The sequence below is a fragment of the Aspergillus heteromorphus genome (genome assembly GCF_003184545.1).
Source record: "Aspergillus heteromorphus CBS 117.55 chromosome Unknown BO70scaffold_29, whole genome shotgun sequence".
NCBI classification, from domain to species: Eukaryota; Fungi; Ascomycota; class Eurotiomycetes; order Eurotiales; family Aspergillaceae; genus Aspergillus; species Aspergillus heteromorphus.
The window spans coordinates 33,079-51,973 of record NW_020290434.1 but is presented as its reverse complement, the minus strand read 5'-3'; the positions used below and the strand labels follow the sequence as shown (position 1 = coordinate 51,973).

Below are 18,895 nucleotides of genomic sequence, written 5' to 3'. Positions count from 1 at the left end.
TGCAGTGCATTCCTGCAAAAACTAAACAGCCTGTGCCAAGTCAGCGAGAAAATTCTTTCATTCATTCATTCGAGCATGCAAAAGCAGCAAGATTAAGCAGTGAAGCTTATGTCAGATATATGCGAAGGTGTAATCAAAGAGTACACTGGTAGATGTACTTTCAGATGGGGTTGAAACAAAGATAATACGCAAATCATCATTGTATGTGGGCTGGAGCAGCTGGAGGCTGGGGGGATGGATGCTTATAACGTACCATTTAGGGAGGTTGCTGGTTGTGGTTTGTGTTGGTGGGTTACTTGTTGATGATGGTTGAGTTGAATTGGAGAACTCGGAAGCTGGCATGAAGCTTCATTTGAGTGCAGGTCTCAAGGACCTGGCTGTTTGGCCATTTCGTTGTCGGCGTGGTAGGGATGGGAGAGAGTTGCGGCAGGGATTTCGGTGCGAATTTATGCGCGAGGAATTAGTGTCGCACGTGATCTGAATGGAGGCGGAGAAACGATGTTCCTGTTGTGCGGCGCGGGTGTGGGTATCCATGCCGGATTGGGCGTTGTTTTTGGAGGGCCGCGGCTTCGGATTCGGGTTGGCGGTGTGGGAGGCTGTTTGTGAGATGTCGCGTGCCTGCTTTGGATTTGGTGGGTAGGCTTTCGGGGTTCAGTAGTTTGACGTGACCTGTCTCACTAGGGGATTGACTGCTTGATTGCCATGGTCGATTCTGCCAGCTCCTGTATGGGATATGCGTGTAAGGTGAATCGCAGCAGCCCGTGATGGATACTGTGGGCATCCGACCCATCAGATAAAACGCCCTTCACTAGAGTAGTGGTAAACATTCAACCCTCGATCTTTCCGTCTAACAGGTCCCACAGAAGTTGCGCGTCTTCAATGGCCTTTTGCTCGGATGTAGACTTCTTTCCATCATCATCATCGGCCTCCGGGGCTGGGGACTGCGCAGCACGGCCATCCGCTTCCAACCGCTCCAGCACACTCGTAATCTCGACTTTCAACTTGTCCATCTGCTCGATTTCCTCCCGTGTGCGACTCAATTGCTCCTCCATCATCATAATCAGGGATTCGCGGGCTTGGTGGGGCCGGTACAAGTTCAGTAGGTGGTGTGCGTTGATGAAGAGGTTGCGCAAGTCCTCGACCTTGGATTCGAATTGCTCGGGCGCTATCGAAAGAACGCCGACAAACTCGAGGAAGTTGAGAAGGAGAGATTTGCTGATCTTCAGCAGATAGTATGCGTGGTTGAGCGGGCGGGAGGGCTCGGATAAGGCTTGCTGGTCGGTCTCCGTGGATGGGGATGACGGGTAGAGCTGGGTGATGCCTTGATCTTTCAGGGATGGGAGCGCAGTCGACAGCTGGATCTCATCTGTGAGCTTATTCTTGATTGCCAGCTTGGTGGACTCACGCTTTGAAGCTCCCCGAACACGCTGTAATGCCCCGAAGTCGGGATCGCCGGGGGAACGAGGAGTTGAAGCTCCGACGGCAGGTCCAGAGCGCGCAGCTCAGTGGGCGACCAGCTCTTCTTCTTGGGCTTTCCATCTTCTCCTTTGGAGGCCTCCTTCTTGATCTCCTCCAGCTTCTTGAGATTCTCGGGCGTGAAGTGTTTCCAAAGGGGCGGCGGCGGGGCAAACGCGGTGCCGAGGGGCCGTGGCTGTGCAGCTTCAGCCATAATGGGTGCCGTGAGTGGAGCTTTCCAGGGGTAAGGGGGAGGTTGGAAAACAGGAGAGTGAAGTGGAAGTGGAAGAGGAAGAAGTGCCAGGCAATGCGGAGATGGTCGGGTGGCCCGTGCAGCCAAGGCGGCGGCCACTTCCACCGCCGCGGTTGATCTGACCAACTATTCCCTCCTCCTCCTCCTCCTTTCCACATTCCACCAGCCTCCCATGAGTCTTGCTCTCGACTGAGCATCGCGGAAATGCCTCGCACTGGTTTTGCTGCTGGCTCAGCAAGTCCACGTTCCCCTCAGGTCGAAGTTGCCGGCGCCATGTCTCGCCTGTACCAGCGCTCCTACCCCGTGCTCGACACTGTCGCGCTGGCGTGCATTGTCGGCACCTGGGTCCTGGTACGTGGTCGGCTATTTCTCCCTGACAGACAGAGGTTCTAATGCACCTGCACTGCAGATTCAATTCTTTGCGACCCCGTTCCATCGCATGTTCTCCCTCGACAATAGGTCGATTCAGTACCCCCACGCCTTCGTGGAGAGGGTGCCCGTCAGTACGATAATCCCCAATCTAATGCGCTGTCGGTCCTTCATACTGAATTCCGACTTCCAGTGTGGTCGGTTGTCTATGCCGGTGTCATCCCGTTTCTCATCCTCCTCGTATGGGCCGCCTTGTTCCGTCCATACCCGCACAAGGTCCAGGTGACCTTACTCGGCTTCCTTATTGCGATCATGTTGACGAGCCTGGTCACGGATATCATAAAAAATGCCGTCGGAAGGCCTCGTCCGGACTTGATCTCCCGTTGCATCCCCAGAAAGGGCACCCCCGAGGACGCACTGGTGTCCTGGACCGTTTGCACCCAATCGAACGAGCACATGCTCCAGGAAGGATGGAGGAGCTTCCCTAGTGGCCACAGTAGCTTCTCATTCAGTGGGCTCGGCTACTTGTCGTTGTAAGCTTGCGCATTGCAGTGTCTAAAGCATGTAGAGATGACAGAACTAATACGTGATTTGCTATAGTTTCTTCTCCGGTCAGATGCATGTTTTCAGACCCAGAACCGATCTCTGTCGCTCTCTCATTGCCTTCGTGCCACTCCTGTGCGCTCTTCTGATTGCCATTTCTCGTCTCGACGATTACCGTCATGACGTATACGATGTTACCTGTGGATCTGTGCTTGGTCTGTCGATTGCTTATTTCTCGTACCGCCGGTATTACCCAGGCCTACGGTTCGTGACCTGCGACATGCCGTACGGAAGAGACGACACTATCGGCTCTGATGGCTTCGCAAAACTTGCCGATGACGAGGAACAGCAGGTTCTACGCCACGTTGGATCCCGCCAGTGGGAATCCCGTCCCGAATCTTATCCTCTTGCCCCAACCGCCTCACATGAGAGGTAGACGTTGCCCTTGCCACGCCCTGTACCATTTTCTATGATACCCTGCACTTGCGGATGGTTGGTCGCTATTATTGGAGCAGCGTACATCTACACTATATAGAACACATCTCTATTGCGCTCACTATGACCGTCAAACTTTGGATAATATTATTTGTTATTCTACCTACAACTTGGATATATCCCGATGCGGCACCTTTGTCCACTCCTTGACCTCTTGGAAGTCCATCACCCTGTTAGGTCCCCCAAACCGGCCTAGGGTATCGTTCCAGTTTCTGTTCGAAGCAACCTCTGGGCTCCACTTGATTAACTCGTGGACCTTTGGGGGAACCTTCCCCTCCATGGCATCGACAATCAGACCTCCGATCGACGGGAGATATTTGTAGCCTGTTTATTAGAGTTAGTCGACACCAACAGCAACAGGACCAGATGCTTACCTCTTCCTGAAGCACCGCAACCCAGGATGAGTGATTGATGTTGAGGGTGGCGGTCGATAATAAACTCGCGGTTTGCGGTGTCGGCACACCAACAGATTCTGGCGAAACTGAATGGACGGTCGGCCAACTGGGGTACCGTCTCTCGAAGAAGGGCCCGGACTCTGGCCTCGGATTCCAAAGGAACCTGCGTTTTCTCGAAGGGAAGGCCCTGTACGCTTCCATCTGATGAACGGACCATGTTCGTGTATCCCGGATGCTCGTCGCAGATCTTGATTTCGCCTCGCTCCTCGTCCGGCTCAAAGAAAAAGCCTTTCTCGATATTGAAGATGACAGGAATGTCCTTATACAGCTTCCGTTCTTCGGGATCCAAAGTAATGTGAACCAATGTCCATGCCGTTGGACGCAACTGATCCTTGAAATCCAAAAATTGGCCTGCATTTGCCCCGGCGCACAGTATTGTCTGATCCGCGTGCCAGATTTTGCCGTCCTCTGTAACTGCTCCCCTGACGTCGTCGTTTTCGAAAATCAGCGTGATAACCTTACCAGCCGGCGACCCAGCCACGAACTTGACCCCGAGCCTCTGCGCTTCTCGTGCGGCAGCAACGAGCGCATTTCGAGCATGGGCCCAACCCGCACCGGAGCGCAGGAAGTATCCTTTCCAACCCGGGAAGTCACCCTTTAGAACAGCCGGTGCCAGGTCACGAAATTGCTCAGGACGTGACATCTCAACCAGATTCGGGTCCTCTTCGGGCCTCACTCGGACACCAAGGCGGTCCAGACCAGCTGGAGTAGAAGCCGACATGAGGAGACCGACATCATGATAATACGGTTGGAAGAGAGGGTCGTTCTTCCAGCCCTGGAACGCCTGTTCTCCCAGGAGCTCGTTCACCTCAATCTCGTCCTTCCTGTTGCTGTATTGCCCGGACGAGATGATCTTGTTGACATCGTTTCCGGCGGAGATGGCGGATGGCACAGGGTAGGGATCCAGAACAGTCACATTGGTGTAGCCCCTGCGAGCCAGGTGAAGGGCAGTTGAACAGCCCCAAGTGCCTGCGCCAATTATTAACATGGAAGACGATGTTGTTATCGTCATTGCGTAATGTTCTCTCGCGACTGCGACGACGGCGTGAGGGGTAGATGGAAAGATCTCAGAAAACTCTAGCTTGGATTCTTTTGGAAGATGTCGCGATAGCCAACTGGATTGTTGGGACACGCAGTTGCAGGGACCACTACTCAACAATGACCTTTATACAGTACGAACGAGGGCCAATGGATCATCAAATGTGGGCATGTTGCCATCCACCCACCTGCAGGAAGGTCCAGGCGGTGTTTATCGAGGGGCAGCGATAACCGGCCCGCCTGGACTATCGAGTCATCGCCATGGCGTGTCCGCTTGCCCTAAAGATGTGACCGACCAACATCATTTCCCCCGCATGCTCTGTCCAACAAGCTGGCCCAGTCGGAGCTCAAGTGGGCCGGCGCGACTCCGCCGACGTCGGCCACCAAGTGCGTGTCCGGAGCACGACCGACCGGGTAACAGACATATCGAATCATCGTGGCGATACTGCAAGTGTGCATTAGCCGGCATGCAAGATAACACTCGAACGACCGTATCCTAGCCTTGGGCCAAACACGAGTTTCGGCGGGGTTGCCGGCCATTTGTTCGCTTGGACCTTACTATACCTTCCCCGGGGATCGTCGCAGCCGGGCCGGGCTTGGGCTTGTTTTCGCCATTGGCCCAATAATAGCAATGGTTGCATCCGTGTCCTGCCCTTAACATCAGGGTACCGTTGCGATCATTAAGCCGTTTGCTAGGATAGGCCAACTACAATCAACTCCTCTATCTCGTTGCTTTTGCCTCTATCTCTCGATATCTATGTCCGTTGATACGCCATATCGGGATATTTGTCGGCAGTGTACCGCTATAAAAGGGCGGGTGGCCACGTCCGGATGGGGTAGCTCTGAACAGGGTAGTTCGAACTTTTCCTCAACGGCGACCTGCCAAGCAAAGATTCATACTTGCCTTCATGGGTCGTTTCCAGTCAGAGAGACTGCAAGACGCAGATGTCGAAGAGTATGCAGGGCGTCCTGCGCTGCAGGATATCTCCAAAAAGCCCGTGACGAGTGCGGATGCCCTGGAAATCGCCCTCGGGGAAAGCGACGCCGTTGAATACACCATTGACTCGGACAATTCGCCCTACCTGGAAGTCCGGGCCAATGTGCCCAACACGGACGACCCTACCCTCCCCGTGAACACGTTTCGGATGTGGTTTTTGGGTGTTGTCTTCACCCTTGTGGGTATTCCATTTCAGCTATACAAGGAACGTTATTGACCGTTATCAAGATCGGTACAGGTGTGAATCAGTTCTTTTCCATGCGATACCCAAGTGTGACCATCACCTCCCTGGTGGCCCAGCTGGTTAGTTATCCCGTGGGCTGCTTCTTCGCCAAAGCGTTGCCGATCATGAAAGTCCGGTTGTTTGGATGGGAGTGGGATATCAACCCGGATCATCACTTCAACATCAAGGAGCATGCAGTAATTACGATCATGTCCAATCTCAGCTTCAACCAGTCATGGGTGAGTCCGTCATCAGTCAACAGAAGATCAACTTCGACTGACTCAGGATAGGCTAGTGCAATAATCCAAGCCCAAAAGGTCTATTTGAACATGCCAACACCAGTGGGATACCAAATCCTGCTATCTATCACCATGCAGATGTTTGGTTTGGGCCTTGCTGGGCTTTCATACAAGTATATCATTGAGCCTCCTCAAATGGTAGGTTCGGGGAACAGCTTTCAATCTCATCTGAACTAACACTCTCAGATTTGGCCATCCACATTAGCAAATGCTGCGCTATTCCAAACACTCCACAGTGGTGGAAACCCTTCTGCTGATGGCTGGACGATTTCTCGGTATCGGTTCTTCATGTACGCCTGCATTGGCAGCTTTTGCTGGTACTGGTTCCCTGGCTATATCTTCACCGGATTGAGCACCTTTGCCTTTATCTGCTGGGCAGCTCCGAGTATGTGAACCATCCGTGTATAAATGGAAACATGCTTACACTTTTCAGCTAACAAGGTCGTCAATAACCTGTTCGGCATGACCACTGGCCTTGGATATATGCCGACCACGTTCGATTGGAGCCAAATCGCATACAACGGTTCCCCTCTAACGATTCCATTCTGGGCCCAGGCAAACGTTTTTGCGGGCTGGTTCTGCGTATACGCAGTCGCAGCTCCTATCCTCTACTATACCAATACCTGGTACACGGCATATCTTCCGCTTACAAGTAGCGATGCCTACGACAACACTGGAAATCAATACAACTCGAGTCGTATTTTGGACAGCGCGGGCGCCATCAACGAGACTGAGTATAAAGCTTATAGTCCCATCTTTCTGCCGGTCACCTTTTCTCTCAGCTACGGTATTGGCTTTGCGGTCTTGAGCTGTCTCATCACTCACGTTTTGCTATACCATACCAAAGATATTCTTAGCACCTTCCGGGGAGAGAACAAGAAGGATGTCCACGCAAGAATGCTATCCCGGTACCCTGATGTGCCTTGGTGGTGGTATGGTATTTTGACGGTGAGTATCCATGCCTCAACCTGCGACTGGGCCAGCTAACGTAAGACAGATTATTATCGTTGCGCTTTCGATCATGACGCAGTATGTTTGGAATACTGGACTTCCGTTCTGGGGGTTATTTATCACCCTGGCTCTAGCTGCAATCTACGTGATCCCAGTTGGAACGGTGTATGCTGTGGCGAACTTGAACAGTAACTGCCTGACCGTGATGGGAGAGATCGTCTCTGGCTACCTGCTCACGGGGAAACCCCTTGTTCTTCTGATCTTTAAGGTGGGCGGCCTTGCAAATTCAGGACATTCTCTTTCTAATATGAAAGTTAGTTCTACGCATACACGGGACTCAGCCAAGCGATGTATTATGGCGCAGACATGAAGGTTAGTCAAATCCCTCGATCAATGAAATAATGCTAAGTGCTATCTTTCACAGCTTGGGCTGTACATGAAGGTACCGCGTAGAACACTGTTCGTCGCACAGCTGGTTGCCTGCATTCTTGGATCGTTGACACAGAGTGAGCTTACCACACGAACTTCCGCACGTTCTGATAACTGACATTCAGCAGACGGGGTACTCCTGTGGATGCTCGGAAACGTAAAGGACGTATGTTCCGAGGACCAGTCAGACAACTTCACCTGCCCCCAAGGCCTAGTCAACTACAACAGCGCAGTGCTCTGGGGAGGTAAGCTCATTCTTCCAATGCATATCGTGCATATCTGACGAATTATAGCTGTCGGCCCTGCTCGCCTGTACAGTATTGGCAAGATCTATTCCGGCCTGCTACACTTCTTCTGGATCGGAGCATTGCTCCCTATCGTCACATATGCCCTTCGCAAGAAATACCCAAAATCCCGGTTCCTCGACGCAATCCACTGGCCAATCTTCTTCGCCGGCACCGGAAACTTACCTCCTGCGGTATGTGCAGTCCTTTCTCAATGGCATAACCGACTAACTGACAATCCCAGACCGGAATCAACTATTCCACCGCCTTTGTCGTCAGTCTTATCTTCAACAAGGTGAATAAACAATACCACTCTTAGATCGAGCCCTAATAGCTAACACCCGCCAGATCATCAAAGGCCGCAAGCCCATGTGGTGGGCCAAGTACAACTACGTGCTCTCAGCAGCTTTAGACTCTGGCGTTGCTGTTGCTGCCATTGTGATTTTCTTTGCCTTGACGTTCCTGGGGTTCACATTTAGCTGGTGGGGAAATACAGTCAACGATGGCACGGTTGATAGCAAGGGGACGCCGTGGTTGGAGCTGAAGGGGAATCAGACCTTTGGGCCGACGTCTTGGTCTTGATGGGATGAAGACGGATGGATTATAGGGAGTGCTGCCCTGCGTTGAGTTTTGGTATCAATGTATCTTTTATCGCTACAGTCCATTATGCAATCAATGAGATTTTTTGAGTAGCCCCCGGGCACACAGTAATCACCGCAGACCATGAATCTATCTTCTGACTGCTCATATCTAAATGATGAAGGTGGATCATGACTCATGGCTATCCCTACCAGATACTATTGGAAACACACCAATCAGGCCTCCGCTATTGTTTGCTGATGACTTGTCTGATATCGCGAGAGACTCTTATGGCAAGGAGTGTGCTCCCAATCTAGATGCCTGGAACATTATACGACCACTGGGAGCTCGGTCCAAGCCTTGAAATCCCTCACCACAGCAGAGCCATTTCAGCAACTGGACAGTACAAGGATGCTGTCTCTTGGCAGTATGTAAATGGTTTCGCCGAAAGTCTTCTTGATTTGCATGTGTCTTGCCCTAACGGACCTGCAGATCAGGACCGATGCGCTGGTCATGACGTCGAGTGCGTGGCCGCTAACCCTCCTGGTCGTAAGATCATCTGCGGTGGAGCACAACCAGGAAATCATCTCGGAAGGGTCTAGGGCCCCAGCAGCAACTTTGTTGAATAACAACAACACAACGGCGATGCCAAGAGTGGTCCCGAGGATGCAGCATCTCCACATGTCTGCCCGAGCGGGCAGGAATCGACATCCAAGGCTGCGATTCTCCCCTTGACGCGCAATCACAAGATCCTTGGAACTGCCCATCATCAGATCGCAGGTGGTCTTTAAGGTCCCAATATCCTCGCGATGAGTTACAGACGGGCGTCAACATGCGACTTTCTTTCATTCTTGCTGCCATCCCCCGGCAGCTCTACAAGCCCCCGACATTGAAAGTCCTCCTAGCCACTGTCTTTCTCTGGCTCTTAGCATACGAATACTGTCGCCATCGCTACTGGCGAGACCCTCACTCCGCCTTCTTCAACGACCGGCATGTCTACGACTGGAAATACAGTCTGCACCGTGAGCACGAAGCCCGAAGGCTGATCACCGCGCATAACGCGCCGTCTGCCCTGGCTGAGCCCGTCAAAGCGGGTGCGAACCCTCTCATCTGCGCCGTCATAGTGACTGTAAACCGCGGAACAGACGACTATTTCGATGCGTCGATCGGATCCCTCCTGGCAGGCCTGGACGAGCGCGAGCGGCGTGCCCTGCAACTGAACATCGTGTTCGCCGATACAGACCCGAGCAGACACCCTAGCTGGGGCCAGAAATGGGTGAATCGGCTTGCCGACCAGGCGGGCTCGTACGATGTCTCAAGGACCCGGCTCCAACATCTGCAGGATCTGGAGCAGGCGCGAAATTTCTATGAGAAGGGCGTTTTGTACGTTCCTCCTCCCCTCCGTTCGTGTATACCTCTAACCATTCACCAGCGACTACATCCACGCCCTGAACAGCTGCCAAGCAACCAACGCGCCATACACAGCAGTCTTCGAAGACGACGTGATCTTCGCCGACGGCTGGATGGCGAAAACCGTCAAAGCCCTCGCGGATATATACCACCGCCCGAAACAGACCCCCTGGATCTACCTCCGTCTATTCTACACGGAAACATCACTCAGCTGGTCCTCGTCCGACTTCGCCTACCGCAACATGCATCTCATCTTCCTCCTCGGCATGCTATTCTCCTTCACCATACTCCTGTCCATCCGCCGCCTCCGCCTGCACGGCCACTCCCACCTGCACAACACCACAATCATCATCCTCACCCTCCTCAGCACCCCCTGCTTCATCGCCCTCACATACATGATCGGAAAATACTCATTGATGCCCCTCCACGGCGTCGTCGAAATGAACGCCCACGGCTGCTGCACGCAGGGCCTCGTGTTCCCGCGCGAGCAGATCAGCGGATTGATCGGGTACCTGGTCGAGCGCAATGACGGGCAGACGGACGCTCTGATCGAGGAGTATGCTGACAAGGAAGATCTGATGCGGTATGCGCTCGCGCCGCAGCAGTTACAGCACGTTGGACTCAAGTCCAGTCGCGGGAATCCGGAGGTGAATACGCAGAGTACGTGGGCATTTTGGTATGAGGAGAATGATCCTGGTGTGCTTGGGGGGGAGCATCAGGGGCTGTTGGGGGATCGGGATGTCAGGGGGTTTTTGGATGGGCGTTGAGGGTTGGGATGAGATTTGTGGCGCGGAGTAAAAGGCGATGTGGTGCCCCAGGCATCAGTTAACACCCCAGGCATGAATAGAAACCCTAGGCAGCCGGGGCGGAACAGCAATAGTCCGTTATCTCGGGCCCCTGCGGCCGAAGATCCCCCGAGGGTTGACAGCCTCGAATGGTCGATAAGATCTCCATTGACTGCTTCCACTTGACACGGAGCCCTTATCCAGCCTGATCGGGCTCATCTCGCCAATCAATTACCGTCCGACCTCTGGAGGGCCTGTGTGCTGCCCCACTTGTCACGTTCGGTCTCGCCACAGTCGAGTGGCCCGAGTACCTACTCTCCTCCGGACTCGCTGTTAACCTCCAGCCATCCATCCGAGTCAATCCGCTCTCCGCCTGGCCATGTAAATCGCTAGTCCATGCCACGCAAGAAGGCAGCAGACCGCGTGGGGCCGGTAAAGACCCGGAGTCGCAGCGGCTGCAAAGAATGCCGCGCCAGTCGAGTCCGCTGCGACCTCACGAAGCCAACCTGCACCCGCTGCATCGAGAGGGGCCTAGTCTGCTCGACACAGCTGGTCTTGAAGTGGGAGTCGGAGTTCACCAGTCGTGGCCTAGCCTTTGGTAGGGCGGGCGTTTGGAGTAAGGCCCGGGCTGCCGGCGGGCCTTCCAAGGCATCATCCGCGGCCCCGGTGCTCGACGAGCAGGAATGGTGTCCTCTGCCGCTGATCGAGGCGTGGGGGTTCGTCAATAGCGGCGTCTCGACCTTCGAGCAGCCGTACGAGGTCAATGTGGCCTGCGACGAGCTGAACGCCGTGGTGCTCCGCAAACGGCCCTGGCGGGATGATTGGTTTGATGAGAGCTCGGGCTGGTCCCTGTCGATGGATATCCCCGACTGTTCGCCTGTCCCACTTCTCTCCCCACCGCTGGCCCCGCCTCTATCGCTATTCCCTAGCCTGTCCGACTCCAATCAGGGCGTCCTCTTCGACTACTATCTGCAGCAGGTGTGCCCTCGGACCACCGCTAGCAAGCTCTCGTCGCCGTTCGTCTCCATCATCCTTCCGTTCTGCATGTCCGCGTCTCCAATCATGTTCAAGGCCATCCAGGCCCTGGGAGCATGTCACTGGTCGCGCTTCGACTCGACCTACAGTATCATCGGACTGCGCCTGAAGTCTGAGGCCCTTCGCGGCCTGCGCCATCGACTGGCGACGGAGGGGTCGGAGGTGTGTTCGGCCGATCCAGAAGTATTGGCGATCATGATGATGCTTTGCCTGTACGAGATCGTTGACAACTGCGACCAACGCTGGACGATCCACCTAAAAGGAGCCAAGGAGTTGATCCGTCTCCGCAGACAGCAACAGGCACTCTCCCGGCCCCATGGCGGGCAAGACCCAGTCTCCGCCTTCGCGGAGCTCTTCTTCGCCTTCCAAGACGTCATGGGCCGGACCGCTTGCGGAGAGGAAGTGCTATTTGGGAGCGACTACTGGCAAGAGAACGAACGTAACATCGACCTCTGGATGGGATGCAGCCCGGAGCTGGTCTCCATCCTCTCCTCCATCACCGAACTCAGTCGCACAAGACGACACCTCCTCACCTCCACCCCGGCCGCCCGAACCACTTTCTCCCACCGCGCCGTCACCCTCGCCCACAGACTCGAGAACCTCGTCCAAGACATCGACGACGACGAAGACGACAGCAGCCTCCAATCCGCCGCCGAACTCAAACGCCTAGCCGCTGTGCTCTACCTCCACTGCGCCCTGTACGGCGCATCCCCATCCACCCCCTTAGTCGTGGCATACGTCCGCCGAATCCTGCGTCTTGTTTCCGATCTCCTCGACTCAGGCTCCTTGGTCAGCATGACCTGGCCCGTCTTCGTAGCCGCAGTGGAGCTGGACCCCCTCCACGACGAAGTCTGGCGGGGCTCCACCGGCGACGAAGTGGAAGTGGTGTACGGCCGTCCGCTGGTCCTGCGCGCGTTGGCCGCGATGGCCGAATCCAGCGTTTCGAATGTGGCGAGGACGAGAGCCGTCATTGTGAAGGTGTGGCAGGCCAGGGATAGTGATATGCTGAAGGGGTCCGTGGGCGATGTGGATGACCAGGGCCGCGGGTGGAATGATTGGGAGTGGTATGTTGCGCCGGTTAGCACGGCGATGAGTTTGGCGTGAGTAGATCGATTCCATCGTGTATGATGTCTGTGATGACATTGGATGATTTGCGTGGGCTGCCGCGGGGGTACTGTCGTTTGTGTGGCTGTCTGGAGCGCTGTATGGTTTGTTATGAAGTTCATGAATATCATATTGTCAAGTTCTTTTGTACGTATCGTCACTTTCATTTTTTTTTCTTTGACAGTAGAAGTGTATTGAGCGAATGTACTGTATTTGATGGATATACTAGCAGGGTCATCTCCTGTTAGAACCTCATTCTCTGCTGGTGCCTGGGGAGGTTATTTGCCTGAGGTCTGCCTGAGGAAGTGGTCTGGCCTGGGGATGTGACGGAAGCCTCAGGCACTTCACTTGGCTGCATCTGCCCGCTTACATATCCCGCCGCACCAATCAGCTTCCTGATGTCAAGGCGGGGCACCGGCCCCGTGATTGGCCGGGCGGGCGGCAGGACGTCAGGGCCTCGGCGGTGGAAGCGCCAGTTGGACGGCGGATGGCTTCTTCACCCGCGTCGTGTTGACCTCCTCTCTTCTCCAGTGTCCCCTCCCTTGCCTTCCCTCAATATTTTACCACCCAGATCACAGACAGAACAACTCTTACCTCACCGACTTGCTTGGGCTCTTCCTTTCAGACCCCTCCTCTCGCACGCGCATCTCCCGGCTACTCGCGGACCACGATGGTACTTGCGGTCTGATGGTACAACTCGCGTGACACGTGTAACGGCCTCCTTGCGAACATGACGTCGTCGACGACTCCCTCGACGGTCTCCCACAGCCGCACCATTCCATTTGCGAGCCGCCTCAGCGAACAGCTGTCGCAGCGGACCGAGCAACAACCCCCCGATTCGGGCACCGACCGCACCCGCGACAAGACCATCGCCCTTGGGCCTCCACTGCGCCCGGCCCCGACCATCCGCTCGCTCAGCGATGCCGGCAGACCCGTTTTGACTCCTCACGATCACGATCACGATCACGATCACGGTCACGGCTACGCCGATGCCCGCCCGCCCAGCAAGGATGACTCGTCGCTGTCCTCGTCCTCCACCCCCGAAACCCCCCGCCGGCCGTCCATGCCCGGCCTCTCCCTGGACCTGCCCTCGCGCGCCTCCGGCTCGCTCGCCCCGTCCAATCGTGCCCCCCTCTCCCCCAAACTCGACTCCTCCCACATCTACGGCTCACCGGGCTCTGTCCTGCCCCGTCGCTCCCGTGGCCTCGACTTCTCCCGCGCCTGCACCAACCTCCACCACTCGACACTGGCCGAGGCGTCGCCCGACTCGTCTCCGACTATTGGCGGCCGCGGCGTGAACATCCCCCAGCGCCGCGGATCGCCGGGCTCGACCTCCGGCCTGCAGTTCTCCACCTCCAACCCCGCCGACCGCGCGACCATCTCCAGCTCCGTCTCGAGCATCAACATGCTGGAATCGGATACAAGTAGCAGTGACGAGGACGACGAGGCGATGATGGGCGATCGCGACGACATGATGATCACGAATACCCCGCAGGCCAAGCGGCTGGGCGGCGGGATGAGTCCGTTCGCGGTGGGCAACGTGTCGAGCCCGGGGAACGAGTGGATGGGCGGCTACTCGCAGGCCGCGGCCAGTCTGATGAGCTTCCAGCGGGCTCGGTTCCGCAAGGGCCGCAGCAGGCACAGCTCCAGCAGCGGCAACAGTTCCAAGCAGAGCCCCGCCCCGCTGTCCCCGCCCGTGATGAAGAGCATCGAGAACCAGAGCGGAGGCTATTTTGGGCCTCGACGGGGGAGTCTCAGTCTGGGAACGAGGGACTTGCGCCTGTCGGATGTCAGTGACGAAGGCGAGAGCCGTACTCGTGCGCAGAGCCCGAGCACGTCGAACTCCGAGGGCGGGCCTCTGGGGGTGATCCGACGCGCGGTGACTCGACGGGGTAGCTTGCTGGTAAGTAGTCTCCTCTGGTTGCGAGACGGGCCTAACAGTTGTAGCCTAAAACGAAGACGTTCGCGCGAATCCGGGCGGCGTTGATGGAAGAGTCCGCCCCGATTGACTGCGAAGCCAAGCGGGAGGCCGAGGTCATCCGGCAGGTGAAGGAGAGCGAGCCCGACCAGCCGAATTCACCTCTCGGCGCGCTGTCATCGCTCGAGACATCAACCCCCGACACTGGCCGTCCTACCGAGGAAATTGCTGGAAAGAACGACATGACCACACCCGACGAGCCGAAATTCATCGACCAGGCGAACCGGAATTCCGGCGGCGTCGAGTTCTGGAACTCGTTCGATGAACGCTACCGCACTCCGCCGCCACCACCGCGCCGTCACGGCGCCTCATCCGTCTCCGAAGACGATCTCGCCATGGACTTCACCCCGTCCACGACCGTGGGATCGCACACGGAATTCGCCAAACCGAGCGAACGCCCCGGCTCCCGTAGCGAGACCTCGCAGGCCCACGCGGGACTACTCAGCGAGTTCAAGCGCAAGCGCCGCCGGGACGACGACTTCGACCCGAATCTGTTCAAGCGGCGGGCGGTTTCGCCTAGCATGAGCGTGCAGAGCAGTCCCAACATGCCCAACTCGCCGGTCGTCAAGGACACCAGCCCGAGCATCTGGGGGGCGCCGCGGTCGAACCTGGGGTCGCTGTTCCCGGACCGGCCGGTCGAGAGCGGGTCTCGCAGTGGGAATGGCCATACTCATGGCAATAACCATAACCATAATCACACGGGGAACCATACCGGGACGCTGAAGCGGGTCGGACTGCAGGGGATGACAGAAACAAACGACGGGTTCATGAACATGAGTATTGAATAGCGGGTGGCGATGGGTATTGGGATTGGTGTTAGCGGGTTGGCGTTCTGGTATATTGTGCTAGGTCAATATAATAATATTTATAATAATATTAATACAATCGTTGTAAACACAAGGATCATCATCGTATGTGCATCTGTTTGGCATCTGTAAGGCATCTGTAAGGCATCTGTAGCCAGCCGCACGTGCGGCGGTTACCGGATACGGCGCTAGCCCGGGTGGGATGTTGACAGGGTCGCTGACGGACACCGCGGAGCTGAGCTTCCTCCACTTCATCTCCTCCCCATATCATTCCAACTACACAACCATCACCCTCTCCCTCCCTCTCCCTCTCACCCCCCCCCCCCCCCCACACTTTATTTCTCCTCACATCCTCAAACCCATGGCCTCCACCATCGACGTCGCGTCATCCTTCATCGAGGGTGCCCCGCCCGGCGAGGTACCATTCCCCCCCCCTCCCCTCCCCCTCCCCTACCGAATAACCCAACTAACAATATCTAATTCATCCAGCTCGCAGATGTCATCGCCGGTAAATAACCCCACTCATCCCCCCATCTGCTTCCGCATCCGACCCTCTCGATACCAACCCAAGACACCTCGTCCCGAACGCACCCCCTATCCAACCCCGCATCCGCTAACTACCGCTCTCTCTCTCTCTCGCAGACGTCAAGGCCCTCACCGCCGACGGTGCAGGTATCCTTCCTTCCCTTGCTCCCGCCTTTGAGAGGTATAATGAGACGCAGCTGGCCACTGTCAAGTTGCCGGGGGCTAGTCAGCAGGTATGCGGCCATTCGTGAACCCTGGTTTGGGGGCTGGGATTCGTGTTAGGCTGTCTTGATTGTCTTGATTGTCCTGATGGTCATGCACTGATGCTTACCCTGGCACTTACCTTGACGCTCACCCCGATTCTTACCCAAATGCTCACCCTACCCAGGTCCTGATCAGCGAATACAACAAACTCGAAGGAAACCGTTACTTCGACGTGGAGAGCCAGACATCGTTTGAGGTCGACCATGTGACGCAGGTTGGTGCATAACTCGGGATAGGAGATTGAGGGAGATGTTAACGGGAGCAGGAAGCTTCCGCTGCGCAGTCGTATGTTCTGGAGTCGCAGAATGGGGATTTGATGTGAGTATATTGAAAGGGCAGCCTTATCGAAAGGGCGTCGATGATGCGAAGAGAAAAACCGGGCTGACATATCCAGCAAATCACTCCTCAAATCGCTCTCCATCCACGCCGCCGAACACTACCGCTCCTCCTCGTACGGCGTCTACCCGACCGAGGACGACACCGCGGTCGCCATCGTCCTCGTCGCGAACCGCTACTCGCCTAACAACTTCTGGTACCCTCACCCTCGCCAACGGGCCTTACAGAACATATGTTAATAAATGCAGGAACGGCCGCTTCCGCGCCATCTACACCCTCCCCGTGACCTCCTCCTCGTCCACCATCACCGGCCACATCAAGGTCGATGTACACTACTACGAAGACGGCAACGTGGCGCTCAACACCACCAAGCCCATCAGCCTGACGGTGTCGTCCGTCGAAGCGTCTACCATCATCTCGAAGATCGCCGCCGCGGAGCGTGACTACCAGGAGGAGCTGAACCGCGCGTTCGTGAGTACCGCCGAGGGCGCGTTCAAGGGGCTGCGCCGCCAGTTGCCGATCACGCGGCAGAAGGTCGAGTGGGAGAAGGTGGGCGGGTATCGTCTCGGGCAGGATATTTCGGGGGGGAAGGGGCGGTAATTCGATTCGTGGATGTGTCTTCAGCGTGAATGTATTGTGTAGTGGTGTTGGTGGTCGATAATGGTCGATTGTAGGGATGGATGGGCTAGACCGGGCCACTACAGGGGAGATCCGATCCGATCAGATAAGCGCGCGTGCGAACCGAACCAGCCACCTTTCCTGATTCCTCTGCCGGTGCTGTCCGACCCAACCAACCCCAATTAAATGGCTGGTACCTCCGTATAGCGGTACATAAAGATACCCCCGTCCATCTATCCCTAATATATCCCTTGTTCTACACAGTACAGCAGCACATAATTTAGTACATAACCCACCCCCATCCCTCCACAACAGAATAACGGAGAAAAAGGGAGAAAAAGAAGGAGAAAAAGAAGGAGAAAGAAAATGCTCACCCACCTCTCCCGCTTCACGCGCACCACCCCGGGGCTGGAAAAAACCCTCCGTCTGTTCCAGTCGTTTTGCGTTCTGGCTCTCCAGCTGGATCTGCATCTGGATGCTGTTGTTGTGGCGAGGTGTGGGGTCGCGAGGTCTCAGTTGGCGTTGAGTGAGTCTAGTCTCTACCTTACCTTGCCTTCCTTTCTTTCTTACTATCTACCACTCCTCATATCATACCTATCTTGTTATTCCCTCCCCTCATTCCCTTTCTGATTATCCCAACGACATATCATCATATATATATACATAAATCAAGAGTGTTACAAAGAGTTTGTATGGATAGAATACTAATAAGAGACAAAACAGCAAGACGCTTCCTCCGCTTCTTCAACTTCATCGACTGTTTTAATAAGGCGTTTGCGCTGGTGGGGGGCAGTAGCCGCAGCGTGAGCCTTAGCCCTGGCAAGCAGACGAAAGGGTTGGGTTCGAGCTCGGCCTCAGGTTCAACCGCAGGGTTCAAATCCGCCCTCGAGATCTGTAAATGGGGCTGTTTCGGGCTGTATTTCCTTTTGGAGGATGTTACGTTGGTGTGTCCTCCCTCTTCTCCTCTGCTTGCTTGCTTGCTTTTATTGGGTGAATGTTATATTGGATTATCCCTATTTACCCTCCTGCCTGCCTACCTGCCAGTTATATGCAACATGATGGTTGGCTTGACCACCAATGCCGACATCCACTGTCAGGTTCTTCCCATAAAATGGAATGCTGTCGATGCAATGGGTCTATTAAACTGATATAAATCTCAGCTCCACGCCACAGGCATCTACCCCCTCCCGTCCCCACTCAACAAGACCGTCTTGACGGAGGCGAATAAATTCTGGTTCTATGCCCTGGTTTTCTCTCTCCTTGGGGCGTGGTGGGGGGTTCTTTTTCCCACCACCTCCTCCTCGCCTGGTTCCTCTTCAAAAGGGACAAAGAGTGGAAAGAAAGCGAAGAGCAGTGAGAAAAAGCGCTCGCCCTCTGCTCCATTGGTATCAGTATCATCCACTCGGTTGGATGTATGGGCTGTCTTCAAGAGAGTGTTGGTTGATGCATGCGATCTGCTCATTCCCGGGATGTTTCTGGGATGGGTAGATGTGAGTGAGCTGGGGGTGGGCGTGGGGATGGTGGTTAGTACGGTTGTTTCGGGGTGGGAGATTTGGAAGACTGTCTGATTGAGGACATGTATGATTACGTGGTTTGGGGGTGGAGGGTATAATTTATCTAATATATTTTGGGGTTGGGTAGTTGGATATAGGGGGGTTAGGGCT

At 55.4% G+C, this 18,895-nt stretch overlaps 9 protein-coding genes across 9 annotated transcripts; 7 read left to right on the top strand and 2 right to left on the bottom strand.

The window, feature by feature from the left end:
* Positions 1–827: 827 nt before the first annotated feature.
* On the bottom strand, positions 828–1,669 carry med7 (mediator complex subunit MED7; the record flags this gene model as incomplete). The annotated part of the gene is made up of 2 exons (XM_025539616.1): positions 828–1,355; positions 1,406–1,669. The coding sequence occupies 2 exons, from the start codon at positions 1,667–1,669 to the stop codon at positions 828–830; spliced, it is 792 nt and encodes a 263-aa protein (XP_025396020.1).
* Positions 1,670–1,875: 206 nt separating this feature from the next.
* On the top strand, positions 1,876–3,194 carry BO70DRAFT_365230 (phosphatase PAP2 family protein). The gene is made up of 4 exons (XM_025544016.1): positions 1,876–2,059; positions 2,118–2,211; positions 2,271–2,610; positions 2,678–3,194. Exons 1-4 carry the CDS (start codon positions 1,913–1,915, stop codon positions 3,054–3,056), a joined length of 960 nt encoding a protein of 319 aa, XP_025396019.1. The 5' UTR covers positions 1,876–1,912; the 3' UTR covers positions 3,057–3,194.
* A 24-nt stretch (positions 3,195–3,218) lies between these two features.
* BO70DRAFT_343093 (NAD(P)/FAD-dependent oxidoreductase) lies at positions 3,219–4,696 on the bottom strand (the record flags this gene model as incomplete). The annotated part of the gene is made up of 2 exons (XM_025541402.1): positions 3,490–4,696; positions 3,219–3,439 (listed from the first exon to the last, which is right to left on the bottom strand). The coding sequence occupies exons 1-2, from the start codon at positions 4,580–4,582 to the stop codon at positions 3,219–3,221; spliced, it is 1,314 nt and encodes a 437-aa protein (XP_025396018.1). The 5' UTR covers positions 4,583–4,696.
* Positions 4,697–5,516: 820 nt separating this feature from the next.
* On the top strand, positions 5,517–8,443 carry optE (small oligopeptide transporter, OPT family; the record flags this gene model as incomplete). Its single annotated transcript, XM_025540514.1, has 12 exons — positions 5,517–5,783; positions 5,834–6,067; positions 6,119–6,265; positions 6,314–6,512; positions 6,561–7,075; positions 7,125–7,346; positions 7,397–7,450; positions 7,503–7,584; positions 7,636–7,752; positions 7,801–7,985; positions 8,036–8,086; positions 8,140–8,443. 12 exons carry the CDS (start codon positions 5,517–5,519, stop codon positions 8,371–8,373), a joined length of 2,307 nt encoding a protein of 768 aa, XP_025396017.1. The 3' UTR covers positions 8,374–8,443.
* Positions 8,444–9,202: 759 nt separating this feature from the next.
* BO70DRAFT_343087 (uncharacterized protein) lies at positions 9,203–10,547 on the top strand (the record flags this gene model as incomplete). The annotated part of the gene is made up of 2 exons (XM_025541401.1): positions 9,203–9,753; positions 9,803–10,547. The coding sequence occupies 2 exons, from the start codon at positions 9,203–9,205 to the stop codon at positions 10,545–10,547; spliced, it is 1,296 nt and encodes a 431-aa protein (XP_025396016.1).
* Positions 10,548–10,745: 198 nt separating this feature from the next.
* Positions 10,746–12,937, top strand: BO70DRAFT_365229 (Zn(II)2Cys6 transcription factor). Its single transcript, XM_025544015.1, has one exon. It carries the CDS (start codon positions 10,962–10,964, stop codon positions 12,702–12,704), a length of 1,743 nt encoding a protein of 580 aa, XP_025396015.1. The 5' UTR covers positions 10,746–10,961; the 3' UTR covers positions 12,705–12,937.
* An 825-nt stretch (positions 12,938–13,762) lies between these two features.
* Positions 13,763–15,531, top strand: BO70DRAFT_365227 (uncharacterized protein; the record flags this gene model as incomplete). Its single annotated transcript, XM_025544014.1, has 2 exons — positions 13,763–14,607; positions 14,652–15,531. Coding segments are annotated over exons 1-2 (1,655 nt in total), but the record flags the coding sequence as incomplete, so codon positions are not given.
* A 318-nt stretch (positions 15,532–15,849) lies between these two features.
* Positions 15,850–17,213, top strand: BO70DRAFT_399529 (F-actin-capping protein subunit alpha; the record flags this gene model as incomplete). Its single annotated transcript, XM_025546864.1, has 7 exons — positions 15,850–15,906; positions 15,978–15,996; positions 16,131–16,246; positions 16,402–16,491; positions 16,543–16,595; positions 16,672–16,809; positions 16,862–17,213. 7 exons carry the CDS (start codon positions 15,850–15,852, stop codon positions 17,211–17,213), a joined length of 825 nt encoding a protein of 274 aa, XP_025396013.1.
* BO70DRAFT_124496 (PEX11 domain protein) lies at positions 17,130–18,830 on the top strand. Its single transcript, XM_025537979.1, has 3 exons — positions 17,130–17,757; positions 17,955–18,175; positions 18,392–18,830. The coding sequence occupies exons 1-3, from the start codon at positions 17,598–17,600 to the stop codon at positions 18,797–18,799; spliced, it is 789 nt and encodes a 262-aa protein (XP_025396012.1). The 5' UTR covers positions 17,130–17,597; the 3' UTR covers positions 18,800–18,830.
* The last annotated feature ends 65 nt before the right edge of the window (positions 18,831–18,895 follow it).

Bases quoted from the DNA above. Each gene is read 5' to 3' on its own strand.
- BO70DRAFT_365230 (XM_025544016.1), top strand. From the start codon at position 1,913: ATGCCTCGCACTGGTTTTGCTGCTGGCTCAGCAAGTCCACGTTCCCCT. The intron at 2,060-2,117 runs GTACGTGGTCGG...CCTGCACTGCAG, and splicing joins TTGTCGGCACCTGGGTCCTG to ATTCAATTCTTTGCGACCCC. The intron at 2,212-2,270 runs GTACGATAATCC...TCCGACTTCCAG, and splicing joins CGTGGAGAGGGTGCCCGTCA to TGTGGTCGGTTGTCTATGCC.
- BO70DRAFT_365229 (XM_025544015.1), top strand. From the start codon at position 10,962: ATGCCACGCAAGAAGGCAGCAGACCGCGTGGGGCCGGTAAAGACCCGG.
- BO70DRAFT_124496 (XM_025537979.1), top strand. From the start codon at position 17,598: ATGCTCACCCACCTCTCCCGCTTCACGCGCACCACCCCGGGGCTGGAA. The intron at 17,758-17,954 runs GTGAGTCTAGTC...GAGACAAAACAG, and splicing joins GAGGTCTCAGTTGGCGTTGA to CAAGACGCTTCCTCCGCTTC. The intron at 18,176-18,391 runs GTGTGTCCTCCC...TATAAATCTCAG, and splicing joins TTTTGGAGGATGTTACGTTG to CTCCACGCCACAGGCATCTA.